Here is a 17590-nt window from a genome sequence, read left to right on the forward strand (position 1 = left end):
CAGTGGTTGCTGTATTTTCAGCTTCAAAACGCTGTTTGTTTAATTACAATCAGACTCATTCACGGAGAAATGAGTCTAATGAGGAAGTGACTCTAGACGCCTCACAACCGCGGACCATATTTCTGTGTAAAAATCTCTATTTTTATCTCTTTTTTTCATTTGCATGACACAAAAAACAAACATTTTCAACAGCTTGGAATTGCTAATACATTGTAAACGTTTCGTACAAACTTCTGTCTTTAGCGTTACCAAAGCTCATTGTCCAGTGTCGATTCAAGGCAACAACCACTGGACGGCGTCGAGGCGGACGAAAGCCAGGGATCCACAAAAGAGGCAACTTTCTGAAAAAAAACAAAACTGAAAAAAACCAAACCAACAACAACAAATCTCTTGTTGGCGCCGGCCCGCGTCAGTAAAGGCGGTATGAAACTCAGTACACGTCTGCCATGTCCAGTGCAGTCCAGCAGGGGGCGGTAGTGAGCGCGGCACAAACGAGCGCGAGCGTTCGGCTTCCCGGCTCGTTCGTTAAAAGTCAACGGGGGGGAAGGGAACGCGGCCGGGCCCAAAGTTATCCAGAGTTCAAGTACTCCAAAGCCACTTCATAGCAGAATTTGTACTGGTCCTGGAGGAACAAGAGAAGAAGAAGAAAACATGACATCACAACGCGGCGGGAACATGGTTGTCGAGCGCAGTCGAGTCGAGAAAGATGACGACGTCTTTACAGGCGTTTTATGTAACGCACGCGGCAGGTTCTGGTCTAAATATGAGGCGGTTTGGTTCTAGTTGTGGTTTTCGGGCATTAGGGCCACTTCCTGCTTTGAAGGATTTGATAAAGGCTAGAGAGAATGTTGCCATGGTAACCTACGGCCCCACCCAACGCCGAGTCTCCATGTTGTGGTGGAACGTTCTACTGAAGAACTCACGGGAAGTAAAAGGCTCAGAGCTGCACGTTTTAGCCATACTTTTGTAATAACTATTTGACAATTTGACTTTTGCACTTTTATCGAACGCTCATGTTCTACCAAACGACTAAAAACACTTTATTGTAACGGTCAGGGAATAAACAGAGGACTGGTCAACGGTTGTGTCCATAAGGTGTAAGTTAATGCAGCATAAAAGACAGAAGCAGTGCAGCGTTTTTAGGCTGAATATTTGTGTTCATAGTTCATAAAAAACGATGTTCTGACGGACACAAGATGGCCGCCGCGATTGCCATAGCGACGGGAGCCCACAATGTTTGACAGTCCTCCGTTGTCATGGCAACAATGCATTTCAAATAAAAACATTATATATCTTTTGTCGACTGCAATGGAAAGTCCACTCGGCGACAGCGAACAGGGATCAAGACAAACCCACGGAGACGAGCGGGTGCCACACAACCGGGCCTAATTACAGGTCAGATCTGCGGAGCGACGACGCCTCGCGAGCGTTTAATAATGCGCGCCGTAACCGTAGCCTCTGTATACTGGTGGATTTACCGTATACCGTAATTTCCGGACTATAAGTCGCACCTTTTTTCATAGTTTTGGCCGGTATGCAACTTATACTTATATACTTATACTCGGGATCGACTTAAATGTGATATTATTTGTTATTTTCACACTTGTAACTGCATTTCATACTCCAATGCGACTTGTATATGTTTTTTTCTTCTCTATTATGCATTTTTTGGCTGGTGCGACTTATACTTCAGAAAACACGGTAATCTACGCGTTTTCAATCGTTTGTAAGGACGGCGCAGTGGGCGGAGACAGGGGGTGGGTGGAAACGGTCATTTTATAAGCGCTCAAGCCTAGAATTCGTGATAATATAAGTATAACTCAGTCTTAGTACAAGTTTTTGATGAGAAACGAGCCTAACGAGTCCATTTAAGTCGCTCGTGCATAATACGTGTCCTTTAAACCTCAAACTCAAATGTGAGAAAAGACAGGAACACATTTTAAACAGATTCATTTCCTCGGCACAAATGAAAAGTATGAATACGAGCGTCAGAGCGGCATTGAGTGGAGTCTGTTTGCACAAGGGCAGAGTGTTCTAGAGTGTTTTATGTCTGGACGTCCTTCACTGGAAGTTGAGCTCTGTTGGAAAAGTGTTTTCGCAGCAGATGATGTTTGCAAATCTTGGCTCGATGTTTGCTTTGGCGCCGGCTCCAAATGTTCATCGATTTTGCGATAAAAACTAATGAAGACTTTTAAAGGGTATCACTACATCTGCGACGCCGCGTGGAGCCGCGAGGGTCGAGCGCGTCGCCGTGAATCATGAGATATGATTAAATTAAGAAACGGAATATAAACTTGTCCTCGCGATCGTACTCTTAAAACCTTTTCTACAGCAGGTCATAACGTGTGTCAGAGCCTAATAATGATGAAGTAATCCATGTACAGGGATTACCTTTAGTCCTACGTTCTGTGAAGTACTTTTACTCCATGTACAGGGATTATCTTTAGTCCTACGTTCTGTGAAGTACTTTTACTCCATGTACAGGGATTATCGTTAGTCCTACGTTCTGTGAAGTACTTTTACAGCATGTAAAGGGATTATCTTTAGTCCTACGTTCTGTGAAGTACTTTTACTCCATGTAAAGGGATTATCTTTAGTCCTACGTTCTGTGAAGTACTTTTACACCATGTACAGGGATTATCTTTAGTCCTACGTTCTGTGAAGTACTTTTACTCCATGTACAGGGATTATCTTTAGTCCTACGTTCTGTGAAGTACTTTTACTCCATGTACAGGGATTATCTTTAGTCCTACGTTCTGTGAAGTACTTTTACTCCATGTACAGGGATTATCTTTAGTCCTACGTTCTGTGAAGTACTTTTACTCCATGTACAGGGATTATTTTTAGTCCTACGTTCTGTGAAGTACTTTTACTCCATGTACAGGGATTATCTTTAGTCCTACATTCTGTGAAGTACTTTTACTCCATGTACAGGGATTATCTTTAGTCCTACGTTCTGTGAAGTACTTTTACTCCATGTACAGGGATTATCTTTAGTCCTACGTTCTGTGAAGTACTTTTACTCCATGTACAGGGATTATCTTTAGTCCTACGTTCTGTGAAGTACTTTTACTCCATGTACAGGGATTATCTTTAGTCCTACGTTCTGTGAAGTACTTTTACACCATGTACAGGGATTATATTTAGTCCTACGTTCTGTGAAGTACTTTTACTCCATGTACAGGGATTATCTTTAGTCCTACGTTCTGTGAAGTACTTTTACTCCATGTACAGGGATTATCTTTAGTCCTACGTTCTGTGAAGTACTTTTACTCCATGTACAGGGATTATCGTTAGTCCTACGTTCTGTGAAGTACTTTTACTCCATGTACAGGGATTATCGTTAGTCCTACGTTCTGTGAAGTACTTTTACTCCATGTACAGGGATTATCTTTAGTTCTACGTTCTGTGAAGTACTTTTACTCCATGTACAGGGATTATCTTTAGTTCTACGTTCTGTGAAGTACTTTTACTCCATGTACAGGGATTATCTTTAGTCCCACATTCTGTGAAGTACTTTTACTCCATGTATGAAATGCACGTCTTGAACACGTGTGGCGTTCTCACCAGGAGGTCGACCATGTTGGGCTTGTTGTTCCTAAGCGTCTTGACGGCGTGAAACACATCGACCGAGCGCTGGTGCTGGAGCATCTCGCACACGATGCTGATGGCGCAGAACGTCCCGCTGCGGCCGCCGCCATTTCTGCACAAACGGGACATCAGCTGTGTTAAGTGTACACTGTACTACGAACAACAACTACTACTACTACTACTGCAGCTGCTCGTACTGTAGACCTGCTCGGCTTCAAAGTATTTACCTTTTATATCTTTTTACATTTGACATGCTTGTCGGGGTGAAGGGACGACAAAACATCAATATAAATCATCTTGAAAGCCGTTTGAGTGGAAAATAATAGGTTGTAATGCTAATTTTACCTAATTACAGGAAAAAAATACATCTTAAGTTATTTGACCTAAGTTTGAATAATTATGATTTTTTTTAATAACATAAAATAATATGTTGAGTGTTTTTCTTCCTACATTAATAGAAATTTTAATGTTTGAATAATTAGGAATATTTTTGGACTTGAAAATAACAATAAATAATGATAATAAATACTAATACATAATAATAAATAATAAATATAATAATACATAATAAATAATAAAATGATTAATAATAATAAAATAATAATATGTTGAGTTTTTTTTCTTCCTACATTAATAGCAATTTTAATGTTTGAATAATTAAGAATATTTTTGGAGTTGACAATAACAATAAATAATGATAATAAATACTAATACATAATACATAATAATAATAAATAATAATACATAATAATAAATAATAAAATGATTAATAATAATAAAATAATAATAACTAAATCATATGTTGAGTTTCCCCCCTACATTAATAGAAATGTTAACGTCTAGATATTACTTGTTGCTCTGTATTAACAGCAGAAATCTAATAACTTGGTGTTTGTGTGGTTAAGCGCTAAACCAACGAGCAGAACATGCGCCGGGCGTCCAGTAGATGGAGCTAGTGTGGCACTCACAGGCAGTGGACCACGGTGCGTCCCTCTCCGCCGTCGTACTCGTCCTGCCACTTGTCCACCTGCCGGATGAGCTTGAGGAAGGAGCGCTTGGACATGGGCGTGTCTCTGTACATGGGCCAGCCCAAGAACTGGAACTGCTGCACCATCCTGTACCCGTCCTGCGGCTGCGGGGGGCACGGCTCAGTTAAACACCAACTATACATTTATACAAGGTTTTTTCATGTTTTTAATGTTTTTATCTTTTTTTAAACAAACAGAACACAATCAAGAACACAGAATATGACACAAGACAGGTTCTATTTTAGTCTTAACATGCTTTAACCCTTCTTTACTCCCTATTTATATCTCATTTTATTCTTTACTTATATTCTTCCGTTCTCTCTGATCCAAAAAAATTACAAAATAAAATACACTCACAGCATGAATTTGCATACTTTAAGTCCCATTTTGTCCAGTATTTGTTAAATATTTTTTAGTTTAAATGTCATTTTTCCCATGTTACAAATGTCAAATACAATGTTAGTCTTGTTCTTAAACGTTGGTTTAGTTTGTGTCATTTAAGAAAACTATTCAAGATTTTGACAACATTTTTCAAGAAGTTACAAAAAAAAAATCTGTTTAAAGCAAGTCATTGTGACATAAACTGCTTTAGAATTACAATATTTAAAGTTGTTAGTGAAAAGTGACATCCAGTGAAATCCCTTGACATACAAAGGAACAGTTGTCTGTGCACCAAAGGGTTGCCAGTTTGATTCTCATCATGAATCGGCCCCAAAAAGCTAAAAAAAAACAGTGAAATGAACAATAAAACACAAATAATGACAGGTATTCAGAATTTTAGTTATTATTATTTTAGTTACTACTATCATAGGTTAGAGCACGTATGTTATTTACACCTGTCGTCCCTGAGCAGGGGGAAGTACAGTGGAAATACAGAATACATGCAAATAAATAACACAAATATTATAGGGTTACATCATTCAAATACTAATCTAAAATCAGAAGTGCATACGCTCATTATCACAAACTTCTCAGCCACATGTACAAGCTGGAGCTACTCAGAGGTGGATGAAGTACTCTGTTACTTAAGTAAAAGTATAGGTACAGGAACAGTGTCACATAAAATAATCTACTTTCTACTTGACGAACCCATTTGAAAATGTACTTTTAGAGGAAAAAAATTAAAGTATTTCACACAGATTTTTCAGTCAAGTGTTTCATTTCCCTGGTCACTTTCATTTACAGTGAGCAGGAAGTATTTGAACACCCTGCGGTTTTGCATGTTCTCCCACTTAGAACTTACAGAGGTCTGAAATGTGAGACGGAATCTAAAATAAATAAATCCAGAAATCCCATTGTATGATTTTTACATAATGTTCATGTTACTGCTGCAAATAAGAACTGGAACACCTGCCAATCAGAAGGAATTGCCAAAAATAAAGACAGACATGTTATTTGCCTTTAAAAAGTCCCCCTCTCCTCCACTTGGGCAAGACCAACGAGCTGTTAGGAGACACCAGAGACAAAGCTCTCGACTTCCACAAACAATGCACAAAAATGGGTCAAATTACTGTGTCAAAAAGTGCTAAAAATCGAGTTATTTTAAAATTCACTGTAACTTTGTCCTCCAAATACAACATTTACTCTAAAATCCATGGATTGACTGATATTTACTGGCCTTAAATGTACAGGATTTTAAAATTAAAGCATCATTTCATTGATTTTCCTTGACTATATCTGTGGCAAACTGGAGCCGTCAGTAGTTTGTATTTTCAAACTAAACTGGGCTGAAGTGAATTTGAAAAGGGGTTTTTGAATAATTAACATCAGCATCTGTCGACTGAATAATCGTCCCCGTTACCGCGCCGATCCGCACAGGTCTGTCGTTCCGGTGTTTCTAATATCCCGTCGTGAAATCACTCCGTTTACTCGTCTAGTTTTAGTGACTTTGTGTTGACGACGGGGTTTGTAAGCGAGTCACGAGTTTTACGAGTTCCAAGTCACGTCCTATTCCCTCGTCGTTTGAGACTGAATCCAAGTCGAGTCCCGAGTCCATTTAAAGAGACATTTCTCACGATTTGACCTCCTGTGACGTCCCATCGCTTTAAACTTACTCTGAACTTACTGAACCTTCAATTTAAGACGTCTGAGTCAAAGAAGTGTGAGTGTAACAGTGGCAGAGTGGTTAGTGTTCTTGCCCCACAACGAGAAGGTTCTGGTCTCCTGCAGGTTCCTGGAGGATTTCTATGTGACGTTTGCACGTTCTCTCGGGTTCTGGGTGGTTTTGTGTCAGACAATGTGGCACAAAGGTGGTCGAGGGCAAAGGTGGTCACAAAGGTGGTCACGAGGGCAAAGGTGGTCACAAAGGTGGTCACGAGGGCAAAGGTGGTCACGAGGACAAAGGTGGTCACGAGGGTTAAGGTGGTCACGAGGGCAAAGGAGGTCACGAGGGCAAAGGTGGTCACGAGGGCAAAGGTGGTCACGAGGGCAAAGGTGGTCACAAAGACAAAGGTGGTCACGAGGGCAAAGGTGGTCACAAGGGCAAAGGTGGTCACGAGGGCAAAGGTGGTCACAAAGACAAAGGTGGTCACGAGGGTTAAGGTGGTCACGAGGGCAAAGGAGGTCACAAAGACAAAGGTGGTCTAGGGCAAAGGTGGTCACAAAGGTGGTCACGAGGGCAAAGGTGGTCAAAAAGGTGGTCACGAGGGCAAAGGTGGTCACAAAGACAAAGGTGGTCTAGGGCAAAGGTGGTCACAAAGGTGGTCACGAGGGCAAAGGTGGTCAAAAAGGTGGTCTCGAGGGCAAAGGTGGTCACGAGGACAAAGGTGGTCACGAGGGCAAAGGTGGTCGAGGACAAAGGTGGTCACGAGGGCAAAGGTGGTCACAAAGACAAAGGTGGTCACGAGGGCAAAGGTGGTCACGAGGACAAAGGTGGTCACAAAGGTGGTCACGAGGACAAAGGTGGTCACGAGGGCAAAGGTGGTCACAAAGACAATGGTGGTCGCAAAGGAGGTCACAAGGGCAAAGGTGGTCACAAAGACAAAGGTGGTCACGAGGACAAAGGTGGTCACGAGGACAAAGGTGGTCACGAGGGCAAAGGTGGTCACGAGGACAAAGGTAGTCGCGAGGACAAAGGTGGTCACGAGAACAAAGGTGGTCACAAGGGCAAAGGTGGTCACGAGGACAAAGGTGGTCATTAAGACAAATTTCCCTTCGATGGCGGCGAGATGTCCCTTTACGCCAAGTACTTCATCCAGAAATGTCTGACTAAAATCTGACCAAATTATCCAGCCATCCATTTTCTGCCGCTTTATCCGGGGCCGGGTCGCGGGGGCAGCAGTCTGAGCAGGGACTCCCAGACTTCCTTCTCCCCAGACATTTCCTCCAACTCCTCTGGGGGGATCCCGAGGCGTTCCCAGGCCAGCCGAGAGACATAGTCTCTCCAGCGTGTCCTGGGTCTTCCCCGGGGCCTCTTCCCGGTGGGACATGCCTGAAACACCTCCCGAGGGAGGCGCCCAGGAGGCATCTGGAACAGATGCCCGAGCCACCTCAGCTGGAGGAGCAGCGGCTCTACTCCCAGCTCCCCCCGTGTGGCTGAGCTCCTCACCTTATCTCTAAGGGAGCGCCCAGCCACACGGCGGAGGAAACTCATTTCGACCGCTTGTATCCGTGATCTTGTTCTTTCGGTCACTACCCAAAGCTCATGACCATAGGTGAGGGTAGAAACGTAGACCGACCGGTAAATAGAGAGCTTTGCCTTTCGGCTCAGCTCCATCTTCACCACAACGGTCCGATGCAGCGACTGCATCACTGCAGCCGCTGCACCGATCCGCCTGTTGATCTCACGCTCCATCCTTCCCTCACTCGTGAACAAGACCCCGAGATACTTGAACTCCTCCACTTGGGGCAAGGACACCCCACCCACCTGGAGAGGGCAAGCCACCTTTTTCCGGTCGAGAACCATGGCCTCGGATTTGGAGGTGCTGATTCTCATCCCAGCCGCTTCACACTCGGCTGCAAACCGTCCCAGTGCATGTTGCAGGTCCGGGTTTGATGGAGCCATCAGGACAACATCGTCTGCAAACAGCAGAGATGAGATCCTGTGGTCCCCAAACCGGACACCCTCCGACCCCTGACTGCGCCTAGAAATTCTGTCCATAAAAACTATAAACAGAACCAGTGACAAAGGGCAGCCCTGGCGGAGTCCAACATGCACTGGGAACAGGTCTGACTTACTGCCGGCAATGCGAACACAGCTCCTGCTCCGGTCATACAGGGACCGGACAGCCCTGAGCAAAGGGCCCCGGACCCCGTACTCCCGGAGCACCCCCCAAAGGACACCCCGAGGGACACGGTCGAAAGCCTTCTCCAGATCCACAAAAGCACATGTGGACTGGTTGGGCAAACTCCCATGAGCCCTCGAGCACCCGATGGAGGGTATAGAGCGAAAACCACTCTGCTCCTCCTGAATCCCAGGAAAGGAAAAGGAAATCTGCACATATTTTCCTGCTTCTGTCCGTTTGGTAAAGATGATTGTTTTGAGGTCAGAAAATGGTCAAATTAAATGTTGTCCACCCGAGTCACATTGGTTAAAAATCCAAAACGACCAGCACAAGTCCGTGAACAACATGTCGTTTATTTCTCCATTTTGATCGGTGAAACACAAGTCTCTCCTGCAGGTCGTTAGTGGCTCCGGCTCCTGCTCCGGCTCCTGCTGAGTTCAGACCTGTTAAGTTACTCCTGGACCTCGCCCGGTCCCTGCACGTTTAAGGTGTCGATTAGCGCGACTGTGAGATCGTGTTTGGTGAAGTAACACGTCTGGTCCAGAACGAGGACAGTGGTTCCATAACTGACGCCGCCACAGAAATAACTGCACAGCACCAAGAGGCAGGATGAAGGCAAAAGACCAGTTTAAACCAGGACTAAACCAAGTCTAAACCAGGACTAAACCAAGTCTAAATCAGGACTAAACCAAGTCTAAACCAGGACTAAACCAAGTCTAAACCAGGACTAAACCAAGTCTAAACCAGGACTAAACCAAGTCTAAACCAGGACTAAACCAAGTCTAAACCAGGACTAAACCAAGTCTAAACCAGGACTAAACCAATTCTAAACCAGGACTAAACCAAGTCTAAATCAGGACTAAACCAAGTCTAAACCAGGACTAAACCAAGTCTAAACCAGGACTAAACCAAGTCTAAACCAGGACTAAACCAAGTCTAAACCAGGACTAAACCAATTCTAAACCAGGACTAAACCAAGTCTAAACCAGGACTAAACCAAGTCTAAACCAGGACTAAACCAATTCTAAACCAGGACTAAACCAAGTCTAAATCAGGACTAAACCAAGTCTAAACCAGGACTAAACCAAGTCTAAACCAGGACTAAACCAAGTCTAAACCAGGACTAAACCAAGTCTAAATCAGGACTAAACCAAGTCTAAACCAGGACTAAACCAAGTCTAAACCAGGACTAAACCAATTCTAAACCAGGACTAAACCAAGTCTAAATCAGGACTAAACCAAGTCTAAACCAGGACTAAACCAAGTCTAAACCAGGACTTAACCAAGTCTAAACCAGGACTAAACCAATTCTAAACCAGGACTAAACCAATTCTAAACCAGGACTAAACCAAGTCTAAATCAGGACTAAACCAAGTCTAAACCAGGACTAAACCAATTCTAAACCAGGACTAAACCAAGTCTAAATCAGGACTAAACCAATTCTAAACCAGGACTAAACCAATTCTAAACCAGGACTAAACCAAGTCTAAACCAGGACTAAACCAATTCTAAACCAGGACTAAACCAAGTCTAAACCAGGACTAAACCAAGTCTAAACCAGGACTAAACCAAGTCTAAACCAGGACTAAACCAAGTCTAAATCAGGACTAAACCAAGTCTAAACCAGGACTAAACCAAGTCTAAACCAGGACTAAACCAAGTCTAAATCAGGACTAAACCAAGTCTAAACCAGGACTAAACCAAGTCTAAATCAGGACTAAACCAAGTCTAAACCAGGACTAAACCAAGTCTAAACCAGGACTAAACCAAGTCTTAACCAGGACTAAACCAAGTCTAAACCAGGACTAAACCAAGTCTAAACCAGGACTAAACCAAGTCTAAACCAGGACTAAACCAATTCTAAACCAGGACTAAACCAAGTCTAAATCAGGACTAAACCAAGTCTAAACCAGGACTAAACCAAGTCTAAACCAGGACTAAACCAAGTCTAAACCAGGACTAAACCAAGTCTAAACCAGGACTAAACCAAGTCTAAATCAGGACTAAACCAAGTCTAAACCAGGACTAAACCAAGTCTAAACCAGGACTAAACCAATTCCAAACCAGGACTAAACCAAGTCTAAATCAGGAGTAAACCAAGTCTAAACCAGGACTAAACCAAGTCTAAACCAGGACTAAACCAATTCTAAATCAGGACTAAACCAAGTCTAAACCAGGACTAAACCAAGTCTAAACCAGGACTAAACCAATTCTAAACCAGGACTAAACCAAGTCTAAACCAGGACTAAACCAAGTCTAAACCAGGACTAAACCAAGTCTTGACCAGGACTAAACCAAGTCTAAATCAGGACTAAACCAAGTCTAAATCAGGACTAAACCAAGTCTAAATCAGGACTAAACCAAGTCTAAACCAGGACTAAACCAATTCTAAACCAGGACTAAACCAAGTCTAAATCAGGACTAAACCAAGTCTAGATCAGGACTAAACCAAGTCTAAACCAGGACTAAACCAAGTCTAAACCAGGACTAAACCAAGTCTAAATCAGGACTAAACCAAGTCTAGATCAGGACTAAACCAAGTCTAAACCAGGACTAAACCAAGTCTAAATCAGGACTAAACCAAGTCTAAACCAGGACTAAACCAAGTCTAAATCAGGACTAAACCTTTCAAATAGGACGTTTGGAGCGTTGCCGTTGACATGTCTGAACAAGCTGGTTTCCGTGTGAATATCATTGACCCATGTTAGATGAGGTGTGAGGTTTGAGCCCGCTGAGCCGCCGTACGTACCCGAGCGGCGTTGTAGATCCTGAATATTCTGCTGATGATGTCCTCCTCCAGGTCGGCCGACACAAACTCCACCTGGATGGGCCCGTGGCGGTGCACGCCGTTCTCGGGCCAGTACTGCGGGCACAGCTGCAAACAAACACCAGCCACGGAATTATGCGGGAGTAATGCACAGAACCACCACAAGGGGGCGAATACTTCATTAGGCAGAGGTGGAGCGTGCAGTTTAAACGTATGAGAATTTATTCATAATTGTGCAAATTAAAAGACTAACACCCTATTCATAGAACCATAGTTACATTCGTTAACGTTTAAAGCATTAATTTAATTGTTTGACGAACCGTGAGTAGGCTCGCCTCTCCACAGACCTGACTCTTAGACCAGAGGTTATTAAACGGGGCGCCCTCTTCACTTTACAGGCTTCTCTTATAATAATACACATTAATAAGCTTGAAGGTTATTTTCTGCTCTGGTTATAATTATACATTGTTGACCGGGATAATTAAAGTAGTTGAGTTCATTAATTATTATTATTTTTTTCATCTTTTGTAAATCACGTACAGAATTGAATTCAATCAGTTGCTGTTTTGGCTCATTATTTTTAATCTACCAGTTTAGAATTTGGCCAAACAAACAGTTTGAATCTGGCAATGATTTGAAAATATATGAAAGAAGAAAACTGAAGCTTCATAACTGAAAACTGTCTCTGTGTCGCTAAATGTAGATGAAACTGTAAAAGAGTCATCTGCTCCTAACAGGACTCTGTGCCTCCTCTTTCCTCCTCTCTCCTCCTTCTCCCCTCCTCTTTCCTCATCCTTTCCTCCTCTCTCCTCCTTTCCTCATCCTTTCCTCCTCTCTCCTCCTTTCCTCATCCTTTCCTCCTCTCTCCTCCTCTTTCCTCATCCTTTCCTCCTCTCTCCTCCTCTTTCCTCATCCTTTCCTCCTCTCTCCTCCTTCTCTCCTCCTCTTTCCTCATCCTTTCCTCCTCTCTCCCCCTCTTTCCTCATCCTTTCCTCCTCTCTCCTCTTTCCTCATCCTTTCCTCCTCTCCTCCTTCTCTCCTCCTCTTTCCTCATCCTTTCCTCCTCTTTCCTCCTCTCCTCCTTCTCTCCTCCTCTTTCCTCATCCTTTCCTCCTCTCTCCTCCTTCTCTCCTCCTCTTTCCTCATACTTTCCTCCTCTCTCCTCCTTTTTCCTCATCCTTTCCTCCTCTCTCCTCCTTCTCTCCTCCTCTTTCCTCATCCTTTCCTCCTCTCTCCTCCTTCTCTCCTCCTCTTTCCTCATCCTTTTCTCCTCTCTCCTCCTTCTCTCCTCCTCTTTCCTCATCCTTTCCTCCTCTCTCCTCCTTCTCTCCTCCTCTTTCCTCATCATTTCCTCCTTTTTCCTCCTCTCTCCTCCTTCTCTCCTCCTCTTTCCTCATCCTTTCCTCCTCTCTCCTCCTTCTCTCCTCCTCTTTCCTCATCCTTTCCTCCTCTCTCCTCCTTCTCTCATCCTCTTTCCTCATCATTTCCTCCTTTTTCCTCCTCTCTCCTCCTTCTCTCCTCTTTCCTCATCATTTCCTCCTTTTTCCTCCTCTCTCCTTCTTCTCTCCTCCTCTTTCCTCATCCTTTCCTCCTCTCTCCTCCTTCTCTCCTCATCCTTTCCTCCTCTCTCCTCCTTCTCTCCTCCTCTTTCCTCATACTTTCCTCCTCTCTCCTCCTTTTTCCTCATCCTTTCCTCCTCTCTCCTCCTTCTCTCCTCCTCTTTCCTCATCCTTTCCTCCTCTCTCCTCCTTCTCTCCTCCTCTTTCCTCATCCTTTCCTCCTCTCTCCTCCTTCTCTCCTCATCCTCTTTCCTCATCATTTCCTCCTTTTTCCTCCTCTCTCCTCCTTCTCTCCTCTTTCCTCATCATTTCCTCCTTTTTCCTCCTCTCTCCTCCTTCTCTCCTCCTCTTTCCTCATCCTTTCCTCCTCTTTCCTCCTTCTCTCCTCATCCTTTCCTCCTCTTTCCTCCTCTCTTCTCTTCTCCCCTCCCCTCTCCTCCTCTCTGTTCCTCTCTGCTCTTCTTCATTCTCATCTTCTCCTCCTCTCTCCTCCTCTCTCCTCCTCTCTCCTCCGCTCTCCTCCTCTCTTCTCCCTCCTCTCCACTCCGCACACAGCGCACACATAATCATGTGACTCGCTCTCGGATTAAGATGATACTTTTCCATGACCACGGGATTCGTCTGTACACACTGTTGTTTCAGAAGAACCTCTCGCTGCATCAGTTGCACTGGAAGAGACTCGACTGGATTTGCTCAGATGAATCCACTTTCTTTTCTTTTGGACAGGCAGAGTATGAGACATGGTTGAAAATGAAAACAAAAATAAAACAAAACAGTATGAGTCTAAACCAGGACTAAACCAAGTCTAAACCAGGACTAAACCTAGTCTAAACCAGGACTAAACCAAGTCTTAATCAGGACCAAACCAAGTCTAAACCAGGACTAAACCAAGTCTAAACCAGGACTAAACCAAGTCTAAACCAGGACTAAACCAAGTCTAAACCAGGACTAAACCAAGTCTTAATCAGGACTAAACCAAGTCTAAATCAGGACTAAACCAAGTCTAAACCAGGACTAAACCAAGTCTAAATCAGGACTAAACCAAGTCTAAACCAGGACTAAACCAAGTCTAAACCAGGACTAAACCAAGTCTAAATCAGGACTAAACCAAGTCTAAACCAGGACAAAACCAAGTCTAAATCAGGACTAAACCAAGTCTAAATCAGGACTAAACCAAGTCTAAACCAGGACTATACCAAGTCTAAACCAGGACTAAACCAAGTTTAAACCAGGACTAAACCAAGTCTTAATCAGGACCAAACCAAGTCTAAACCAGGACTAAACCAAGTCTAAACCAGGACTAAACCAAGTCTAAACCAGGACTAAACCAAGTCTAAACCAGGACTAAACCAAGTCAATCAGGACTAAACCAAGTCTTAATCAGGACTAAACCAAGTCTAAATCAGGACTAAACCAAGTCTAAACCAGGACAAAACCAAGTCTAAATCAGGACTAAACTAAGTCTAAACCAGGACTTGAATTCCACCTGCCTCCGCTCGCTCCAAATTAATTCTGAATGTTATAAAAAAGGGCATCTTAAGATCGGGCCCTCCTGGCAAAGCGGTGCGCCCTTTGTGTCTGGTTAAGTGGCTTTGATGCGGAGACAAAAGCCGAGATGGAGTTTGCGATGGACCCGAGTCAAACACAGATGTGCTGCTCAGCGGGAGCCACCCCGAGTAATCAATGAGCACCGAGCTGAACCAGTATACGAGGGCCTCTCGCCGCGCAGCCCCATGAGCCTCGTAATGGGGGACGCGCTGAATAAATAAGCGCGTAACGACGTGATGAGCCGCGGAGGTGCTTCAAAGTTACTCGCGAAAAGTCGAGCGCTGCGTTTGACCCGAGCACGACGGTAGTATTATATATATATTATACTCGACAGGCCGGTGTGCATCGTAACGGGCGATCGGTTCCACGGGGTTCTGGTCCATTGTCGCCTCCGATTGGATAAAAATAGACTGTTGCTGGTCGACGCTTCTTTATTATTCTTACCCAATTAAATATATCTTAAAATAATCATTACTTACGCTCTTATGCACCTTTTTTCCACAAATTGCTTTTACACTGTGGAGTAAAAGGTCATTTCCTGAACTACAAGAAATAAAAGTTATGTGAAGGCCTGTTTAAATATAAATAAATAAATATGCATGAATACCGGATTTTTTTCCTTCTTCATAGTTCTGGCCGGGGTGCGAATTATATGTGATATTATTCGTTATTTTCACACGTACAACCACAAGAGGGCGCTCTAGGCTCTAAGCGACGCAGAAGAAGAATCTGGAGTTTGTGGAGTTGTTTAGAAGTGACACAGAGGAAGAAGAATTCAATGGATTTAGTGATTTGGGGTAAAACTGATGCTTTGGTAAACTTGTTAGCATGTTCTTTATGCTATAGTTATCTGAATAACTGTTCATATGTTACGTTAACATACCAGACACTTACCACAGTTCTGTCTGTACCTCATGTAGCTGAAGGTGTTAGCGTTAGCATACGTCATGTAGCTGAAGGTGTTAGCGTTAGCATAAGTCATGTAGCTGAAGGTGTTAGCGTTAGCATACGTCATGTAGCTGAAGGTGTTAGCGTTAGCATACGTACATCTATTCACCATGTTCTTTCATCTGTTATTATTTTAAACTGCATTTACAGATGAAATGTCTGTTCCTGGTCTTGGATTTTATCAAATACATTTCCCCGAGAAAAGGCGACTTATACTCCAGTGCGACTTATATGTGTTTTTTTCTTCTCTATTATGCATTTTTTGGCTTATGCTCCAGAAAATACGGCACCTTTCAGATTAATGTTGACAATTGAAACTACATACAAGGAAAAAAAGGACGGATGAGTGATATGACAGATGGAAAATTGCGCAAGTTTGAGTTTTTTTTTCTTTTTCGCAACGATAATGAGAAAAATGCACTTTATTATAACTTAACTTTTAATAAAGCATCAACAAAGTCAAATCAAATACTATAATTAAGAATGATTCGGGCTTCGTCACTACTCCATTAATACTACACTACACGTTCATTAGGAATTAAATCTTTATTAAGGCTAATTCAACGTTAGCTAATAAAATGTCTGTTCTTTCGCAAACTACACACGCCTATTTTAAAACCAGTACATTACATAAGCGTATTACTTTGAAATACCGTTACTTGCGTGGAAGTAAAGTACATATTGTGTAGTGACGTGTAACTTAACCACTTCCGCGCGCTGTAATCACATTAAACACAGTCACAGTTGGCGATACGCTCGTCCGTATTTGTCAAATAGGTTTCAGTTTCCCGTGTAAATACGCGCGGAGTCTCTTAATTCCAAAAGTACACACATATATATATATATATATATATATATATATATATATATATATATATATATATATATATATATATATATATATATATATATATATATATATATATATATATATATATACACGTGTGTGTAAACGGTGAGGACTGGCGGGCAGATGGCGTCGTGTCGGGCAGCTGCGTTCGCCGTGTGCTGCGCGGTTCATGCGGAGCGGCGCCCCCTAGAGGGACTCGGAGGAAACTGTAAACCTCCCGCTCCCTCTGGTGTGCAGCAGGAAAGTTGAACAAACAATAACCGCATGATATGAATTTTAATGGACTATTATGTAAATACTGCAAATCAAACAGAGCAACGGCCATTATCACCCTCTGCCTGAAACATGTATCAAGGCTCATCAGAACTTTTAAAGGTGAATGATATCGAGATTATATTAAAGTATTAACAATTTGGGACAGCCACTCTACTAATTATATTAAAAACAAATGGGAAAGGGAGGGTAATTTATTTTGACGGATGAAGAATGGGAAACTATGTCTACGTCTTGAGTGTTTTTTCACCACATTGTGTTAAAAGTGCACATTATTCACAAGGAAACTGTGGAACCAGGAAGTAAACCATCTCCATGTGTTCTGGGACTGACCTGTCACTCAAAAATGTTGGACTGAAATCAACAAAGAAGCTGCAGAGAATTTGTGACATTGTTGGATATAATGCTACGTGTCCAAGAAATGGATACTTTTGGATCATACTTTTGGATCATACTTTTGGATCGTACTTTTGGATCGTACTTTTGGATCATACTTTTGGATCATACTTTTGGATCATACTTTTGGATCATACTTTTGGATCATACTTTTGGATCGTACTTTTGGATCGTACTTTTGGATCGTACTTTTGGATCATACTTTTGGATCATACTTTTGGATCATACTTTTGGATCATACTTTGGATCATACTTTTGGATCATACTTTTGGATCATACTTTGGATCATACTTTTGGATCATACTTTTGGATCATACTTTGGATCATACTTTGGATCATACTTTTGGATCATACTTTTGGATCATACTTTTGGATCATACTTTGGATCATACTTTTGGATCATACTT

At 42.7% G+C, this 17590-nt stretch overlaps 1 protein-coding gene across 3 annotated transcripts in view; it reads right to left on the reverse strand.

Moving 5' to 3' along the window:
- Nucleotides 1-517: 517 nt before the first annotated feature.
- LOC140356020 (receptor-type tyrosine-protein phosphatase mu-like) overlaps nucleotides 518-17590 on the reverse strand; it is a 362562-nt gene continuing 345489 nt past the window's right edge. For all 3 annotated transcript variants that reach the window (XM_072440712.1, XM_072440711.1, XM_072440710.1), the window contains 4 exons: nucleotides 11592-11717; nucleotides 4560-4723; nucleotides 3568-3703; nucleotides 518-622 (listed from right to left, as the gene is read on the reverse strand). In XM_072440712.1, the coding sequence (XP_072296813.1) occupies nucleotides 569-622; nucleotides 3568-3703; nucleotides 4560-4723; nucleotides 11592-11717 (480 nt within the window). In that variant the 3' untranslated portion in view covers nucleotides 518-568. The remainder of the gene's footprint in view (nucleotides 623-3567; nucleotides 3704-4559; nucleotides 4724-11591; nucleotides 11718-17590) is intronic.

The sequence above is a fragment of the Eucyclogobius newberryi genome, unplaced genomic scaffold (assembly GCF_026437365.1).
Source record: "Eucyclogobius newberryi isolate DKJ021-1_F unplaced genomic scaffold, fEucNew1.0.hap1 SCAF_12, whole genome shotgun sequence".
Classification (NCBI taxonomy): domain Eukaryota; kingdom Metazoa; phylum Chordata; class Actinopteri; order Gobiiformes; family Gobiidae; genus Eucyclogobius; species Eucyclogobius newberryi.